This window comes from Saccopteryx bilineata, chromosome 1, assembly GCF_036850765.1.
Source record: "Saccopteryx bilineata isolate mSacBil1 chromosome 1, mSacBil1_pri_phased_curated, whole genome shotgun sequence".
Taxonomy (NCBI): Eukaryota; Metazoa; Chordata; class Mammalia; order Chiroptera; family Emballonuridae; genus Saccopteryx; species Saccopteryx bilineata.
Genome location: NC_089490.1, coordinates 32,907,540 through 32,924,272, shown reverse-complemented (window position 1 = coordinate 32,924,272; position 16,733 = coordinate 32,907,540). Strand labels below are relative to the sequence as shown.

Here is a 16,733-nt window from a genome sequence, read left to right as displayed (position 1 = left end):
AGACTAGTGTTTGACCAAATATCTGGGCACTGTGCTCTGGTCACTTAAAATTAATACATAATCTTACTTGATCACGTGGTTAAGAAAGTGGAAATAGCTGTATGTGTAGGCATATGTATGTGTTTTTATTTTTCCCATGGTATATTACTGACTTATTTAGGTCCTATTTAAATGTTTCTAAAGTATTTAATAATTTCCTTTATAAAGGTGTAGCAGATATTTGATTTGTTTTTTCTAAGTATAATATTGTTAATGCTATTGTAAATAGTATCATTTTTATAGTTGTTTTTTTTTTAAGAGAGGCAGAGAGAGGCTGATGGGGTTGGGGAAGAGAGGGAGAGAGAAGCATTTATTTGATCAATTTGTTGTTCCACTTAGCTGTATGTTCATTAGTTGCTTTTCAGATGTGCCTTAACAGGGGATCGAACCAGCAATCTTGGTGTTTTAGGATGGCACTCTAATTGACTAAGCTAACTGGCCAGGGCCCTTATAGCTTTATTGAAGTACAATTCATGTAGAAATAAAACCACTCATTCGTGCAACTACCACCAAATCCAAATTTTTGAATTTTTGTAACCCCAAATAATTCTTTTATTCTCCTTGGCAGTTTATTACTAATCCTACCCCTTGCTACCAGGCAACTACTGCTCTGCTTTCTGTTACTTTTATACCATTCTTATCAGTTCATTTAAATGTAATCATGCATTTAAGTCATATAGAGATATGACAGTTACTATTTTCACTCATCAGTTTGTGAACATTTGACTCGTTTCCTGTATTTGACACTTATGTGTAATGTTGATATGAGTATTCTTATAGACATCTGAGTTGGATATGCTTTAATTTCTCTTGGGTTGATCCCTAGAACTACTGGGTTGTATGATGAGTACATACTTTTTAAAAAGCTACCTATTTTCTAAAGTGGTTACATATTCTTCTATTTCCATCAGTAATACATGGGAATTCCAATTTTACCAAATTCTGTCAACACTTAGCGTTATCACCCTTTTTATATTTTAGCCACTTTAGTTGGTAGGTAATGGCATCTCATTAGTTAGCATCTCCCAGATGACGATGGTGTTGACATCATTTTATGAACTTGTTGGCCATTTGTATATCTTCTTTTGTGAAGTGTCTATTCAAACACTTGACCATTTAAAACATTTAGGGGTTTTATTTTTATTAGTTGTAAGAGTTCTTACTATATTTGGATTTTTTTTATTAGATATATGCTTGCAAATATTTTCTCCCAATCTTTGGATTGCCTTTTTATTTTTCTAGTGTTATCATTTAGTGGGAAAAAGTTTTTGGTCTGGATGAAGACCAGTTTCTTAAATTATTTTATTATTCATGCTTTTGTGTACTACTTAAGAATCTTTACCTAATTTAAGGTCACAAACTTTCTTCTATATTTTCTTCTAAAAGAAAAACAATTTTTCTAGACACTTATATTTGGCACATTATATTTTCTGAATATTTTTAAAATTAATATTTTCTTAGATTACAAATTTAGGTCTATGATCCATTTTGAATTAATTTCTATGTTTCTGAGGTGTGAGTCAAAAGCCAAAGTTGATTTTTTTTCTGTATAGAGATCCAGTTATTCTAGCACTATTTATTGAAAAATAAGTATCTTTGTGTGTGTGTGTGTGTGTGTGTGTGTGTGACAGAGATAGAGAGAGTCAGAGAGAGGGACAGACAGACAGGAAGGGAGAGAGATTAGAAGCAAAGTGTCAATTCTTCTTTGCGGCACCTTAGATGTTCATCGATTGATTTCTCATATGTGCCTTGACTGGGGGGCTCCAGCAGACTGAGTGACCCCTTGCTCAAGCCAGCGACCTTGAACTCAAGCTGGTGAGCCTTGCTTAAACCAGATGAGCCTACGTTCAAGCTGGTGACCTCGGGATCTCGAACCTGGGTCCTCTGCATCCTAGTCCGACAGTCCGACACTCTACCCACTGTGCCACCACCTTGTCAGGCAAAAAGTATCATTTCTTATGGAATTATATGACTATTTTTGCCAAATATCAATTGATCAGTATAAAACTATTTTTTGGAATCTTGGTTCAATTTCAATAATCTATATTTCTGTCCTTTCTCAACAATGCACTGTCTTGCGTACCATAACTTTAAAATAAGACTTGGAATCGGGTAGTGTAAGTACTCTAAACTTACTTTTCTGTTTTTAAATTGTAGTGGATATCCTAGATCCATATTAGTCTTATATAAGCTTTAGTATCATCTTAAAATTTTTACAAAAAAAGCCTACTGTTGTTTGTTAAATAAACTTTTTAGTTGGGAATAATTTTAGATTTACAGAGAAGTTGCAGATACAGTACAGAAAATTCCCTTATATGCTTTACCCAGTGTCTTCTCACGTTAACATCTTATGTTACTACAATACATTCATCAAAACTAAGAAATCAATATTGGCAAATTGTTGGAAACTGAACTCAATACTTTATTTGGATTTTATTAGTTTTTTCACTATTGTCCTTTGTCTGTTCCATGATCCAGTGTAGGATATCCCACATTGCACTTATTTGTCATACTTCTTTATCACTTGATCTGTGATAATTTCTCAGGTTTTTTTTTTCTTTTTTTATGACTTTCACAGTTTGAAGAGCCTTGGCTAGGTATTTTGTAGATGTCACTCAATTTGGGTTTGCCTGGTGTTTTCCTCTTGATTAGACAGGGATTATGTTTTTTTTTGAGAGAAGAATAACACAACAGAGAATTGCCCTGTTAGCATATCAGAGAGTATGCACCATCCACAAGTAAGCATAGCTTTTATTAACTTTAATCACCTGTCAGGTTTCTTCACCAAAAAGTTACTGATTTTTCTTTTTTTTTTTTTTTTTCATTTTTCTGAAGCTGGAAACCGGGAAGCAGTCAGACTCCCACATGCGCCCCACCGGGATCCACCCGGCATGCCCACAAGGGGGTGATGCTCCACCCCTCTGGGGCTTCGCTCTGTTGCATCCAGAGCCATTCTAGCACCTGAGGCTGCGGGAGGGGAACAGAGACACAGAGAGGAAGGAGAGGGCGAGGGGTGGAGAAGCAGATGGGCACCTCTCCTGTGTGCCCTGGCCAGGAATCGAACCCAAGACTCCTGCACACCAGGCCGACGCTCTACCGCTGAGCCAACTGGCCAGGGCCTGATTTTTTCTTTCCACATTTTCTTTGGAATAAATTCACTAAATCTAGCCTACTCAAGATGGAAGTAGGGGTGGAATTAAGCCCCAACTTTCAGAGAGGAGAGTATCTACATATCTTCACATTTGTTTGGGGGGAGTTATGGTGGTAACCATATTGAGCCTTCTAATCTTAGAACATGGTATATTGTTCTACTTTCCTAGGTTTTTTAAAATTTATCACAACAGTGTTTTGGTTTGCAGCATACAGCTCTTGTATGTTAAATTCATATACAAGTATTGTATTTCATTTTATCATACTCTTATAAATAGACTTTAAAATTTTATTTTTGTTTTTTTGCTAGATTATGAAAGTACAGAATTAGTTTTGGTACACAGATCACGTATTATATTTCTTGCAATATTGCTGAAATCATTTATGGCTTCGTGTAATTTTCTGTATAAATTTCTTAGGGTCACCTGCTTAGATGATAATATTCTCTGCAAATAAAGACATTTTTTATTCTTCAAACTAATTTAGGTAATTTTATTTATTTTAATAGTTTTATTGCACTGACAGTGCCCTCCAATGCAATGCTGAATAGAAGTGGTGAGGGTATACTTTCTTTCCCTGTTTCTGACCTTGCACAGAAACCTGCCATTTTTTACCAGTAAGTGTTAGTTGTTAGTTTTTCATAGAAATACTTCCTCAGGTTGAGGAAATTTTTTTTCCTAATTTTTTCAGATGTTTTTCTCTTTTTAATTATGATAAGGTATTAAGTTTTGTCAAAAAACTTTTCTTTACTTAAGTAAATTATATGGTTTTCCTCCTTTATTTCCTTGAAATAACTAAGAACATTAATTGAGTTTGTATGTTACACTAACCTTGCATTGTTGGAATAAATCCAGTTGGTCATCTTATATTATTGTTTTTATGAATTTAGGATTTAACTTGTAAATATTTTGTATTGAGTTTTGTGTCCTTTGTCATGAGGGGTATTGGTCAGTAGTTTTCTTGTGATATTTTTGTACAGCTTTGGTTTTCAGGTAATAATACTAGCTTCTATTTTCTGAAAGCATTTATACAGACTTAACATCACTTCTTCCTTATTTGTTTGTTAGAATTCAGCAAGGAAGCCATGTGGACCTGGGCTTTGTAGGTATAAGGAAAATTTTAATCACAAATTAATTTCCTTTACTAAACATAGGGGTGTTTAGATTTTTTTCTTATTGAGTAAATTTTATTTATTTATTTATTTATTTATTTATTTATTTATTTTACAGAGGCAGAGATAGACAGGGACAGACAGACAGGAACAGAGAGAGATGAGAAGCATCAATCATCAGTTTCTCGTTGCGCATTGCGACTTCTTAGTTGTTCATTGATTGCTTTCTCACATGTGCCTTGACCGTGGGCCTTCAGCAGACCGAGTAACCCCTTGCTGGAGCCAGCGACCTTGGGTTCAAGCTGGCGAGCTCTTTGCTCAAGCCAGATGAGCCCGCGCACGACCTCGGAGTCTCGAACCTGGGTACTTCCGCATCCCAGTCCGACGCTCTATCCACTGCGCCACCGCCTGGTCAGGCCTTATTGAGTAAATTTTAGTAATTTGCGCCTTTCAAGGAATTTGTCCATGGCCTTTAACTTTCAAATTTATTGGCATATTTTGTTTATAATATTGTATTATTCCTATTTTTAATGCAGGGTTTATAATAAGGTTTTATATTTCATTCATGGTATTATAGTTTGTCATAATGGGGTTTTTTTTTGGATTTTTCTGAAGTTGGAAATGGGGAGGCAGTCAGACTCCTGCATGTGCCCAACCGGGATCCACCCGGCACGCCCACCAGGGGACAATGCTCTGCCCATCTGGGGCGTCGCTCTGCTGCAACCAGAGCCATTCTAGCACCTGAGGCAGAGGCCACAGAGCCATCCTCAGTGCCCCGGCCAACTTTGCTCCAATGGAGCCTTGGCTGTGGGAGGGGAAGAGAGAGACAGAGAGGAAGGAGAGGGGGAGGGGTGGAGAAGCAGATGGGCGCTTCTCCTGTGTGCACTGGCTGGGAATCGAACCTGGGACTCCTGCACGCCAGGCCAACACTCTACCACTGAGCCAACTGGCCAGGACTCATAATGGTTTTTTATTGGTAGTTTCAATTGAAATCAAGCACCAGGGTATTTTTCCTCATCTTTCCCCCTGCCATTTGGGTCTGGTGCTTTTTTGTTGAATAGTTCCTTTATAACTTTCTCTTATTTTTACATAAAACTTACTCTCCTTAAGCATTCTAGCTCTCATAGGATGAATAATACTTAAACTTTATTTTCTTAACAAATTAGCCATTCCACCTAGATTTTCAAGTGATTTATATAATATTGTGCAAAGTCCTTTCATCATTTAAGAAAGTTCTGCTTAGCACTCTCCATTCCAGGTGCAAGCGCCCACCTTTCTCCTCCTCCCTCTCTCCTCCTGTTCCTCCCAGAACTGTTTTCCTTGCCTCTCTCCTTCTCCTAAGACCTAAGCTATCAGGGAGCCCACAAGACTTGCAACCAGGAGAGCAATGGGCAGCAAGCAGCAGACCATCCCGAGCTGACCCCCTGTACCTGTCTCCAAGGCCCCTTTATTCTGGTTTTCTTCTCGTATGGCCAAGAAATTTTTCCTTTACTTGTTGAAAAATATTTTTATTTATTTATTTCAGTCATTATTTTTCTTTTGTCAGTACTTACTTTGAATATTTACATACTTACTTTTGTGTGTGTGTGTGTGTGTGTGTGTGTGTGTGTGTGTGACCAAAACAGAGAGGGACAGATAGAGACAGACAGGCAGGAAGGGAGAGAGATGAGAAGCATCAATTCTTCGTTGCGGCACCTTAGTTGTTCATTGATTGCTTTCTCATATGTGTCTTGACTGGAGGGCTGGCTACAGCTGAGCCAGTGACCTCTTGCTCAAGCCAGCGACCTTGGGCTCAAGCTGGTGAGCCTTGCTCAAACAAGATGAGCCCATGCTTAAGCTGGCGACCTCGGGATTTCAAACCTGGGTCCTCCATGTCCCGATCTGACGCTCTATCCACTGTGCTACCGCCTGATCAGGCTGGTATGTATTTATGGTTTTCTGTTTTGTTGGTTTTTGTTCAAAGATCCAACACTGTAATTTAATTATTGTTTTCATTGATTTTTCTGGTTTTTAAAAACTTTTATTAATCTAGTTTCTTTTATTAATTTCTATATTTTTTCTAGCTTTTACAATTGTAAATTGAATTTATTTTTATTCTCTTACTATTTTTTGCTCTAGGTAAATTATAAATATTTTCTGATTATGGCTTCAATTGCATTCCCTTGATTGTAATGCACAATGTTTTCATTAACATTATTTTTAGAAAATCTTGCCATTTTGGTTTATTTCCATTTTTTAAAGATTTGTTGAAAAGTTAAAATAAATTTAGATTGAAAAGTCTCAAATTTTGATTCTGTTGTCAATTTCTGATTTTATAGCTCTGTGTCAGAGAATGTTATTTGTATAATTTCTTCTTTATGGGATTTATTGAATTGTTTTCTTTGACTTATTATATGTTCAATTTTCAGGAATGTTCTCTGTGCATATGAGAAGGTAAATCTCTATTTTGAGAAAGTAAAACTCAATATACATTCGTAAGATTTACTTGCTGAATACCTTGCTTAGATCTTCTGTATACTTCCTTTGGTTTCTTTATCCTGTCTGGGACAGAGTGTGGTGTGTGAGTGTCCTATTTGTGCGTGTTCATGTTTCTCGTTCTACCTTCTGTTTCATGAAGGTGGTTTTATGTTATTTGTTGCATAGATATTCATTACTATTACATCTTCATTTTTAATTTTGGCTTTAGCATCATCAAATGTCATTTTTTGTCTTTGTTATTAATTTTTAGCTTGAATTTTACATTCTCTTTTATCAGGACTTTATTTCTCCTTTCTGATTATTTTTATTTGCTTACTAAACCTTTGCCTGTATTCTACTGTGTTAGATTTAAGTTTTGGAATCACTTAGTTTTAGTTATTTCTCATGTTAAGCATAGAGTTAGTCTTTGCTTTTTAAAGCAATCTGAAATATTTTTCTTTTAGGAGATTGAATCTTTTTATTCATAAGCTGATAGATTTTGTCTTTGCCATACTACTTATGTTATAGGTTTGTTATACTTACTACATTCATTGTCTTATATTTACTATGCCTCTTTCTTAATTTGGTCTGTTGTTTTATCTTTTTTGCTTTTATTTTCTTTGCAATTTAGGATATGTGTGTGTGTGTGTTCTAGTTTTCCCCATCCTGATTTTATTGAAATATTTGATACACAGTACTGTGAAAGTTTAGGATATAAAGCATAATGATTTAACTTACATATATTGTGAAATGAATGCCACTGTAAATTTAGCTAACATCTAACATATAGGTGCAAAAAAGAGAAAAAGAAAAAACATTTTTTTGTATTGAGAACTCTCAGGATTTATTATTTTCATGGCTTTCAAATATACCACTTGGCACTGCAAACTATTAATAGTCTTTATACAAATACCTGTAGTAGTCTATAAAAGCACATCAGAATTCCCTTAATCCCCTTTATTTTAGGTATCTAATCTTTGTTTTGTTAACTTTAAATGATACCCTGTTATTTGTGTTGCAATTAATGAATTTATTCTACTTTCCCTTTTCCATTATCTTTACTTGTTCAATCATATAACTTCTGCTTTTTCAGATCCATAAATATATTTAGCATTCATCACCAGTCCCTTCACTAATATTCGATAGTCATAATCTGAGTCTGATGAAAAATCTTCTCTGTATACTCCTTAGATTCTCAGCATTCTTATATTTTAACATATTCTTCAATATTCTTGTTACCTGAATGAATAACAACTTGTGCAACTATCATAAAAACATTATCTCTGTGTTTTTCTTGAATGCCTTTAAAATGCTGCTCCACTGCTGTCATGTATGTCACTGGTGTCAACCTAATTGTCTGCCCTTCATTTCTTTGTTTGGAAGCCCAGAGAGGTGTGTGTGTGTGTGTGTGTGTGTGTGTGTGTGTGTGTATTTAACTTTATGTTTTAAGTCTAATAGCATAATTTATGTATCAGAATTAATAATTTTAGTTATCCCAAAATTCTTTCAATAAGTAGATTCAGGGCTTCTTTTAATTCTGGAATGTTCTCTTGCATTTAAGTTTTAAATAGAACTTTTATTTTACATTATTTGGTATATAGATATGTTGAGACTTCCTTGACTGTCTTTTATCTCTGTCACTTTCTGATCCTTTTTAAAAAAATTCTATTTTTATTTGCTATGTATAGTTTATCCTCATTGCCTTTTAATATTTTTTCTTTCTAAATTTTAGTAAGAAAATTAAATTTAATGGGGTGACGTTGATTAATAAGAGTACATAAGTTTCAGGTAAACATTTCTTTAGCATTTAAACTGTTGATGGTATTGTGTGCCCATCACCCAAAGTTATATCATTTTCCATCATCTTATATTTTCCCCTTTTTACTCCCCTCTCCCTGGTAACCACTTTTATCTATGTCCAGGAGTCTCAGTTTTAAATCCCACCTATGTATGAAATCATACACAGTTCTTAGCTTTTTCTGATTTACTTATTTCACTCAATATAATGTTCTCAAGGTCCATTGATATTGTCATAAATGGCACCATGTCATTATTCCTTATGGCTGAGCAGTATTCCATTGTATATATGTACTGTGTCTTCTTTATCCAATCCTCTATTGAAGGATACTTTGGTTGTTTCCATGTCTTGGCCACTGTGAATAATGCTGCGATGAGTGTGGGAGTGCATGTGTCTTTACATATCAATGTTAGTGACCTTGAGCATTTTTTCATATGTCTATTGGTCATTTTTATGTCTTTTTGGGAGTTGTGTCTGTTCAGGTCCTCTCCCCAGTTTTTAATTGGATTGTTTGCTTTTTGTTGCTGAACTTTATGAGTTCTTTATATATTTTGGATATTAACCCCTTATTGGAGTAAATATCACCTCCCATTTGGTTGGCTGCCTTTTTGTTTTGTTGTTGGTTTCTTTTGCTGTGCAGGAGCTTTTTAGATTGATATAGTCCCATTCATTTATTGTTGCTTTTACTTCCTTTGCCTTTGGGGTCAAATTCATAAAATGTTCTCTATGGCCAAAGTCCATAAGTTTAGTACCTATGTTTGCCTCTATGTAATTTATTGTTTCAGATCTTATATATAGGTCTTTGAGATCTATTTTGAATTAATTTTTGTACAGGAGGACAAACTGTAGTTAAGCTTTGTTCTTTTGCATGTGGCTTTCCAATTTTCCCAGTACCATTTATTGAAGAGGCTTTCTTTTTCCACTGTGTGTTTTTGGTTTCTTTGTTGAAGATTATTTGTCCATATATATGTGGTTTTATTTCTGGGCTCTTCATTCTGTTCCATTGTTCTCCATGTCTGTTTTTCTGCCAATACCATGCCATTTTGATTATTGTATCTCAAAGTATAATTTGAAGTCAAATGGTGTGATACCTCTGGCTTTATTCTTTTTCTCAGGGTTGCTTTGGCTATGTGGGGTTTTTTATGGTTCCATACAAGCCTGGTGATTTTTTGTTCTATTTCTTTAAAAAGCAACATTGGGATTTTGATGGGGCTTATATTAAATTTGTATATTGCTTTGGGTATATGGCCATTTTAACTATGTTGATTCTTCTAGTCTGTGAACATGGAATATTTTTCCATTTCATTGTATCTTTTTCAATTTTTTTCAATAATGCTTTGTAGTTTTTAGGATATAGCCCCTTCACATTTTTTGTTAAGTTTATTCCGTATTTTATTTTTTGCTGTTATAATTGTAAAAGGATTGTTTTTTTTAAGGTCATATTTCTAATTTATTTTACTTTGCCCTTGTTAAGTTAAGAGGAGCTTACTTGGATTTTTTTTTTCATTTTCTGAAGTTTCATTATTGGTGTATAGGAAAGCTGTAGACAGGATCGACATCTGCAAAAAGTGATACCTTATTTCCCAATATGGATGCCTGTTATTTCTCTCTCTTGTCTGATTGCTCTGGCTAAAACTTTCAGCACTATGTTGAATAAGAATGATGAGAGTGGGCAGCCTTATCTTATTCTTGATTTTAGAGGAAAAACCTTAATTGTAAAAGTTAAATCTATTCCCTCTTGGTTTCTAGTAATTTAATCCTAAGGTCCAAGATGATTTTGTCCTTTCAATTTATTTCCTGAATTAATTTTATTTTATATATTCTCCCCTTTTTTTACATCTGAAAATGGTTATATAATATTAATCTAGGCTACAGCATTTTTTTGTTGCAACTTTCTCCTGCTTTGTGTTTATTTTTGTGTGAGAAAAATTTATTGAAATTTTTTAAATTCTCATTTTCTATTTTTTTCGTTGAGTCGTTTTGACTGGGTATTGTCTGCTGATTCCTCTGCAGTTTGAAATGTCATATAAATATATTTAACTTGTAATAGTAGGCAGTGTGTAAAAGTTTGAGTAGCTTCCTAGGTTTCTTTGAGTGTCTCTTTTATAGCGAAGTTAGACGTTTCCTCAAACAATGGAATTATTTGCTGGGAAGGGTTCAGTATACCTTCTGTAGAGAGGGTGGAGAAGTGAAAAGTATAATGTGCTCATTTAAGATTCTGTGGCACATCCAAGAGTAGCTAGCTGTCCATCAGGTAGTTAGTTAGATCTAGATAAGAAGCTCTATCTCATTTGGAATGGGGAATGAATGGAATACTGAACAGAGTTGGAAGAATTACCTTAGGTTGTATAAAGATCATCTGTTTCACTGTAAAAATAAATGCAATGCAGGTAGGTGTGCTGGTTGGTTGACAAGATGTCTGACTTGTTTTCTCAAAGGAAGTGGGAGTTGCTGTCTGTTGCAAGGGGGACAAAAAGGCGATTTTGTTGATTGGATAACTTTTTATATATCTATTTGGAAAATACGACAGAGAGTAGGTCAACAAAGTATAGAAGCCAAATTGAATTCCAGTTGAAGCCAAAAGTTACAATCTGTATGACTATTGTACTATTTTTTTCTCTCCTGTGTCTATACTTAGAAGCCTAACATTGGGTCTGAAGAGGCTTTTAGTTTGATTTACAAAGTATTGGGTCTTGCATAAGCAAGTGAAGCAGATTAACATGAGGTAAAGGGGTAAGAATTTAGTTAGAGAGCAGTTGAAATACTGACACATGGTTTATAAACTGGATATGAAGGGAAGTGAACACAGGAGAGGACAGATAATAATGAAGGGTATGATTTATTGGATACTTACTACATGCTTGGCTCTTTCCCCAGCACTTTATAGGCATTTTCTCATTAGTATCATAAATCATTATGAATTATAAAATTTAAAAAGTTACCCTTTTACATATGAGCAAACTGAGGAATGGAGAGGCGAGGTAATTTATCCAAGATTATGTAGCCATAATTTAATAACCAATGAAAATTTCTTTCACCAAATTGTTGGAAAACCATTATACCCAAGTAATATTTTCCAAATATAGGATATGATAATTAAACTATTGACTTTATTGTTTTTATGCATTTTAACAAGATTAAAATATTGACCTTATTTAAAAAATACTCATTTTGCCTAAATTATATTGCCAAACCATAGCAGTACAAATATAAAAACATTTAAATGCTAAAAAAAAAAATCATAAAAGTAAAGGATCATTAAAACCCCACCTTTTTAGGTGACAATGGAGTAGCTAACTTTTGTGGTTCTCCCCTTCTTTGCTTAGAGCTGTGCAAGGCATTTTCACAAAGACTCTTTATTTTTTGTTAAAAAAGAAGACCATGGCCTGACCTGTGGTGGCGCAGTGGATAAAGCGTCGACCTGGAACACTGAGGTTGCCGGTTCAAAACCCTGGGCTTGCCTGGTCAAGGCACATATGGGAGTTGATACTTGCTGCTCCTCCCCCCTTCTCTCTCTGTCTCTCTCTCTCTCTCTCTCTCTCTCTCTCTCTGTCTCCTCTAAAATGAATAAATAAATAAAAATAAAGGAAGACCTATGAAATTGGGAGTATTAATGTCACTTAGGCATTAAGGTTCTATTAAGAACTTAAAGAATTTACTCAAAAGTGGCATCAATCCTGTGGCAAAACTAGAATACCAGGCCTGGTTTGTGTGCTCCTGTCCATGGACGACGCCTTCCAAACTCAGGCCTGTTGGCCCGTCAGCCAGGAGGAGCTTCTCAGCCTTCTATATTCAGTATGAGCTCTGGCATGCTGGAAGTGTGTTTACACAGGAAGAATAAGTCATGCAGTAGGATCAAAGTCAAAATAAAGTGGTTAATAACAAAGTAAAGATCTTCCTCAAAATTATAATCTGTTGTAATGGTCATATGTCTTTTACCTGATTTTAAGGATTACTATGGTCACAGACTAAATTACTCTCCATCCTTTTATTTTTTTTTGTGGATAAGTACCGAAGACCACAGCATGAAAGGAGATACACATGCAGTACAAATTTCATATGTCTGTTTTTGGTTAAATTTTCTTCTTAAAAATAAGTTTTTTTGTTGTGTTTTTTTTTTTTTTTTTGTAAAATAAATTATCTTTGACAATAGCTGTAGAAATTGAGTTGAGGAATAATGTTTAGCATGACATTTTCTCAATTATTATTATTTTTTTAATCAAGGAAGAAGTTAATAAGTTGGCAAAATGATAATTAGAGGTAGTGGCATGCTGTATAACTTTTTCCATCAGCCAAACAAATTGGTGTATGTGTATCTGGTTCTCAAGGTTATCAAAGCAATCAAGTGATCAGATTAGGTTCTGGTTACAATACTGAATTTCACATATTAGTTGCATACTGTGTTCAATTATGTTAAGACAGATGGCCAAGAAGAAATCATCCTTCCATTTCCCAATGACACATTAAAATAATGAAGAGAACTCTTCTAGGTAAAGATTATTGGCTCCCATTTTATGATAATTAACTTGCATAATCTTCCAAAAAGAAATGCTGTAGCCTTATCTACAAATGTTTTTCTTTTCCATTTTATTTATTTGAAATTGAGCATTTAAAAATAAATAGTACATTTCCCTTTCTTAAATGTTTGTAAGGAATGGGATATACAGCCTTATAGAGAGTCTTACATTCTGTTTAGCACTAGTCTAAATATTGTAGGTGATTAAAAAAAAACTCATGTAAGATGTGCTTTCTGCATTTAAAGAATGTTCAAGTCAGAAAAACAGTATCTTCATAAACAAGACACCAGCTAAACAACCTAGCCATCATAAAACTCAGTGCCAAGTGTAAAGCTATACATTGCTAGTGTAGTTCAAAGATAGAGGACCTTGTAAGAGTAGAAAGGAGATGTAAGTCTCTCTCTCTCATGACCTGGGCAGGAGCTGTGGGTCTCAAAGTGTGGCCCCAAGAACAGCGGTAGTAACACTTTCTGGAAACCTGTTAGAAATGCAAACAATTGGGATCCACTCCAGACCTATGGAATCAGGGACTCAGATCTGCAGAGTAACAAACCCTGTAGGAGATTCTGATGATCTAATATTTGAGAATCACTGCTATAGATGATAAAGAATAGCTTATATATCATTCTGATTATCTGTCCTAACAAGAAGTAGGAAGAATAAGGATAAACTAAATCCTCAAATAATTGTAGGATTTCATTATTGATGAATCTTGCTGGTGGTTACTTTAAAAAACAAGCCAAAACCCCCCCCCAAAAAAACAAACCCTCCTGCTAATTAGAATAAAACAATAACATTTGAATCTATAGTCAGAGAAGTAAAAGGAGAGATTTTACCAAACAAAGTAGTCATGTAATTCCAAATTAGTTTTTTCTATTATTTGACAAGTGCCCTCCCCCCTTTATTGTAGGTACAAAAGATTTGCTTAACAAGTCACATATGACAGTATAGTACCTGGTGGTAGGGGAAGTTAGGTGGCCTAAAGACTTAGAGCCATGGTTCCCACAGCAGACTCAGCTGGAGGTCTGTTAAAACAGATGTTCAGGCTCCACCATCCAGAGTTTCTGATTTGATAGGTCTGCAGTATGGTCTGAAATTTTGCACTTTGAAGAAGTTTCCACATGAAGTGGGGCTGATCTGGCTGCTGTGGGGAGCCATACCTGAGAACCTCTGACTTGGAGGGATCTTCCTATGGAATTGAATGTTGAGTAAGCATATAGTCATTGCGTTAGTTCCCTGATGATTTAGGACCAGGAATGTCCCTTTTCTCTAAATTTTCAGGTAAAGCTGTAGCTTTTAAATTAAGTGGATAAAAATTAGATTTTTGTTTCTCGGAAATTTTTAAGCTTTTCCGTAGAACCATTAGGCCAGCAGGACCTCCCCTAGTTTGGTTAACTTACAGGAAAGCATTATACTTCTGCTCCCTCTATTCTCAGCTGTCAGCTAGTGTTTGTAAATAAATTGGAACAGATGAAATGTTTGGCTTTAGTTGGTATTTCACTGTGCTAACGAAATGCAAGAATTCATAAAAGTGAGAGACTCCGTGTTTATATAACGTGATATGGTTGAATGTTCTCCTAAGTGCTGATTATATTAGCCAAGTTTTATTGGTTCTTCCCTCTGTGGTTCATTTCTTATAATTTTGGGAAATTCATTAGAATGTGAAATGATGGAAAGCAATATGTTGGCATATGGTTAGTACCATGTATTCTGAGACACTTCCCCTATTTCAATTCAGGCATTTGAAGTATTTTTAAAAAGTGCTTTTGTTTTACTTTGTCTCTTGCTCTCGTATAGAATGAAATGGTCTCCCTGGTATGAAACAAGTGTTTACTTGTTATAATCTAACACTTCACTGAACAGAGACAAAAATCATGGCTTTTAAAGACTATTAGGTTTTAAAACACCTACATTTCGGAAACACTTTTAGGATGCTAAATGGTGAAAATAAAATAAGATGGTTAAATAATTTGAGCATAAAAATGTAAAGATATATACCTAAAAAATTATTATACTTCATACAGGCACCTAAATTTTTTGATATTCATTTTAAATAGTAGCTACTGAAGTGCCAAATGATTTCAAGTCATAACCCACATGTAACTTCATTACCTGTTTCTTAATTTTATTTATTGATTGATTTTTGAGAGAGAGAGAAACATTGATTTGTTGTTCTACTTATTTATGCTTTCATTGATTGATTCTTGTATGTGCCCTGACTGGGGATCAAACCCACAACCCTGGTGTATTGGGATGATACTCTAACCAACTGAGCTACCCGGCCAGGACAATGACTCCATTCTTAATGAAAGCATCTTACTTTGGTTTTAGAATATAACTCTTGGAAGGGAAGGTCATAATAGAGCCAATAAGATGAGCAATTTCAAAGTAAATGTAAAAATAAATGTTAAATGGATTGATGTAAACTTTGGAGATAAGAATTATGTCCTATTCTCATGAATATACGGACCACAATTATTTTATAACTTAACTGTCTGCTGCCAGGTATAGATTTGATATTTACATAGTCACTTTGTGAATTTCAGAATAAGTTACTTGATGTCAGGAAAAGTTAATATCAATACTCTCGAAGTAATTTTTAGTTTAAAAATTTAGTTTGTCTTTGTATCTAATAAGCTTTAATATATAATATAATATAATATAATATATACAATTATTTTATAAGTATACCTAAAAGTGGAATTCTTTATTTCTTTTTGTTGTTAAAGGGGGAAGCAGGGCCTCCAGGAGCTCCAGGGCAGGATGGACCGCGGGGAGAGCCTGTGAGTACCTTGTCAATTCAGTTGTAAGGAATGATGCTCTGTTCCTGTCATGAAATCTGTTGAATATTTAAATTCTCCTCCCAGATATCCTCTTCTTCTTTAGTGGCTTCCACATTTGGAAGTTGTAGAAGTTCTTTGTGAAACACTTTCAAATAGTGAAATACTTAATCTTCTGTTACAAACTAGTAAGAATTTTTCTAGCTGGAAATTTATGTACAGTATGAATCACAAGCAGTCATGCCCACAGCAGTGCGTGTTGAGCACAACAACATGGTCTGTTGATGAACCTTTAGTCAGTGTCACTTTGCCACCTGCTTATTGTTTTGTAGGATGCTCTCTGGGATTGTATGTTCAATAGGAATCAAGATAAAGAAACATATGCTTGAAGAAAATCTGAATCCTAGACACATGTATTTGTAGTAAGTGTGTCACATGACTCAACTTCAGATGAATTTTGGAAAGACAGTTTTTTCCAATTCCTATTTCTACAACTCATGGCCAACTTGGCCAATGTTTAAATTTGCTAGCACAGTTCTTTCTTTTATTCGGGTCAAAAGTTACCTATCTTCAGGGAATTTGCAATTAGTTTTGGGAGAAACTAAATCAAGAACGTAAATAATAGCCAATATCTATTGCAGTTTACCACAAAGTGTTCAGTTGAATGCTCAGAAACTGAATATTGGACATCAGAGGGAAAGAGGGATCACCAAAGCTTTTTAAATTGGTGGAAGGATTGAACTATGCTTAGAACCACTCAACCAAATATTCATTGAACTCTCATTTTGTGTACTACAGTGCACTGGGGCGAGTTCTCTACGTAGCTACTGCCTTCAAGTAGCTTATAATATAGTTTGGAAGATGACAAATAAGGATGCAAA

At 34.8% G+C, this 16,733-nt stretch overlaps 1 protein-coding gene across 1 annotated transcript in view; it reads left to right on the top strand.

The window, feature by feature from the left end:
- COL21A1 (collagen type XXI alpha 1 chain) overlaps positions 1-16,733 on the top strand; it is a 200,179-nt gene that overhangs the window by 133,842 nt on the left and 49,604 nt on the right. Inside the window, exon 17 of the mRNA XM_066252823.1 lies at positions 15,802-15,855. Within this exon, the coding sequence (XP_066108920.1) occupies positions 15,802-15,855 (54 nt within the window). The remainder of the gene's footprint in view (positions 1-15,801; positions 15,856-16,733) is intronic.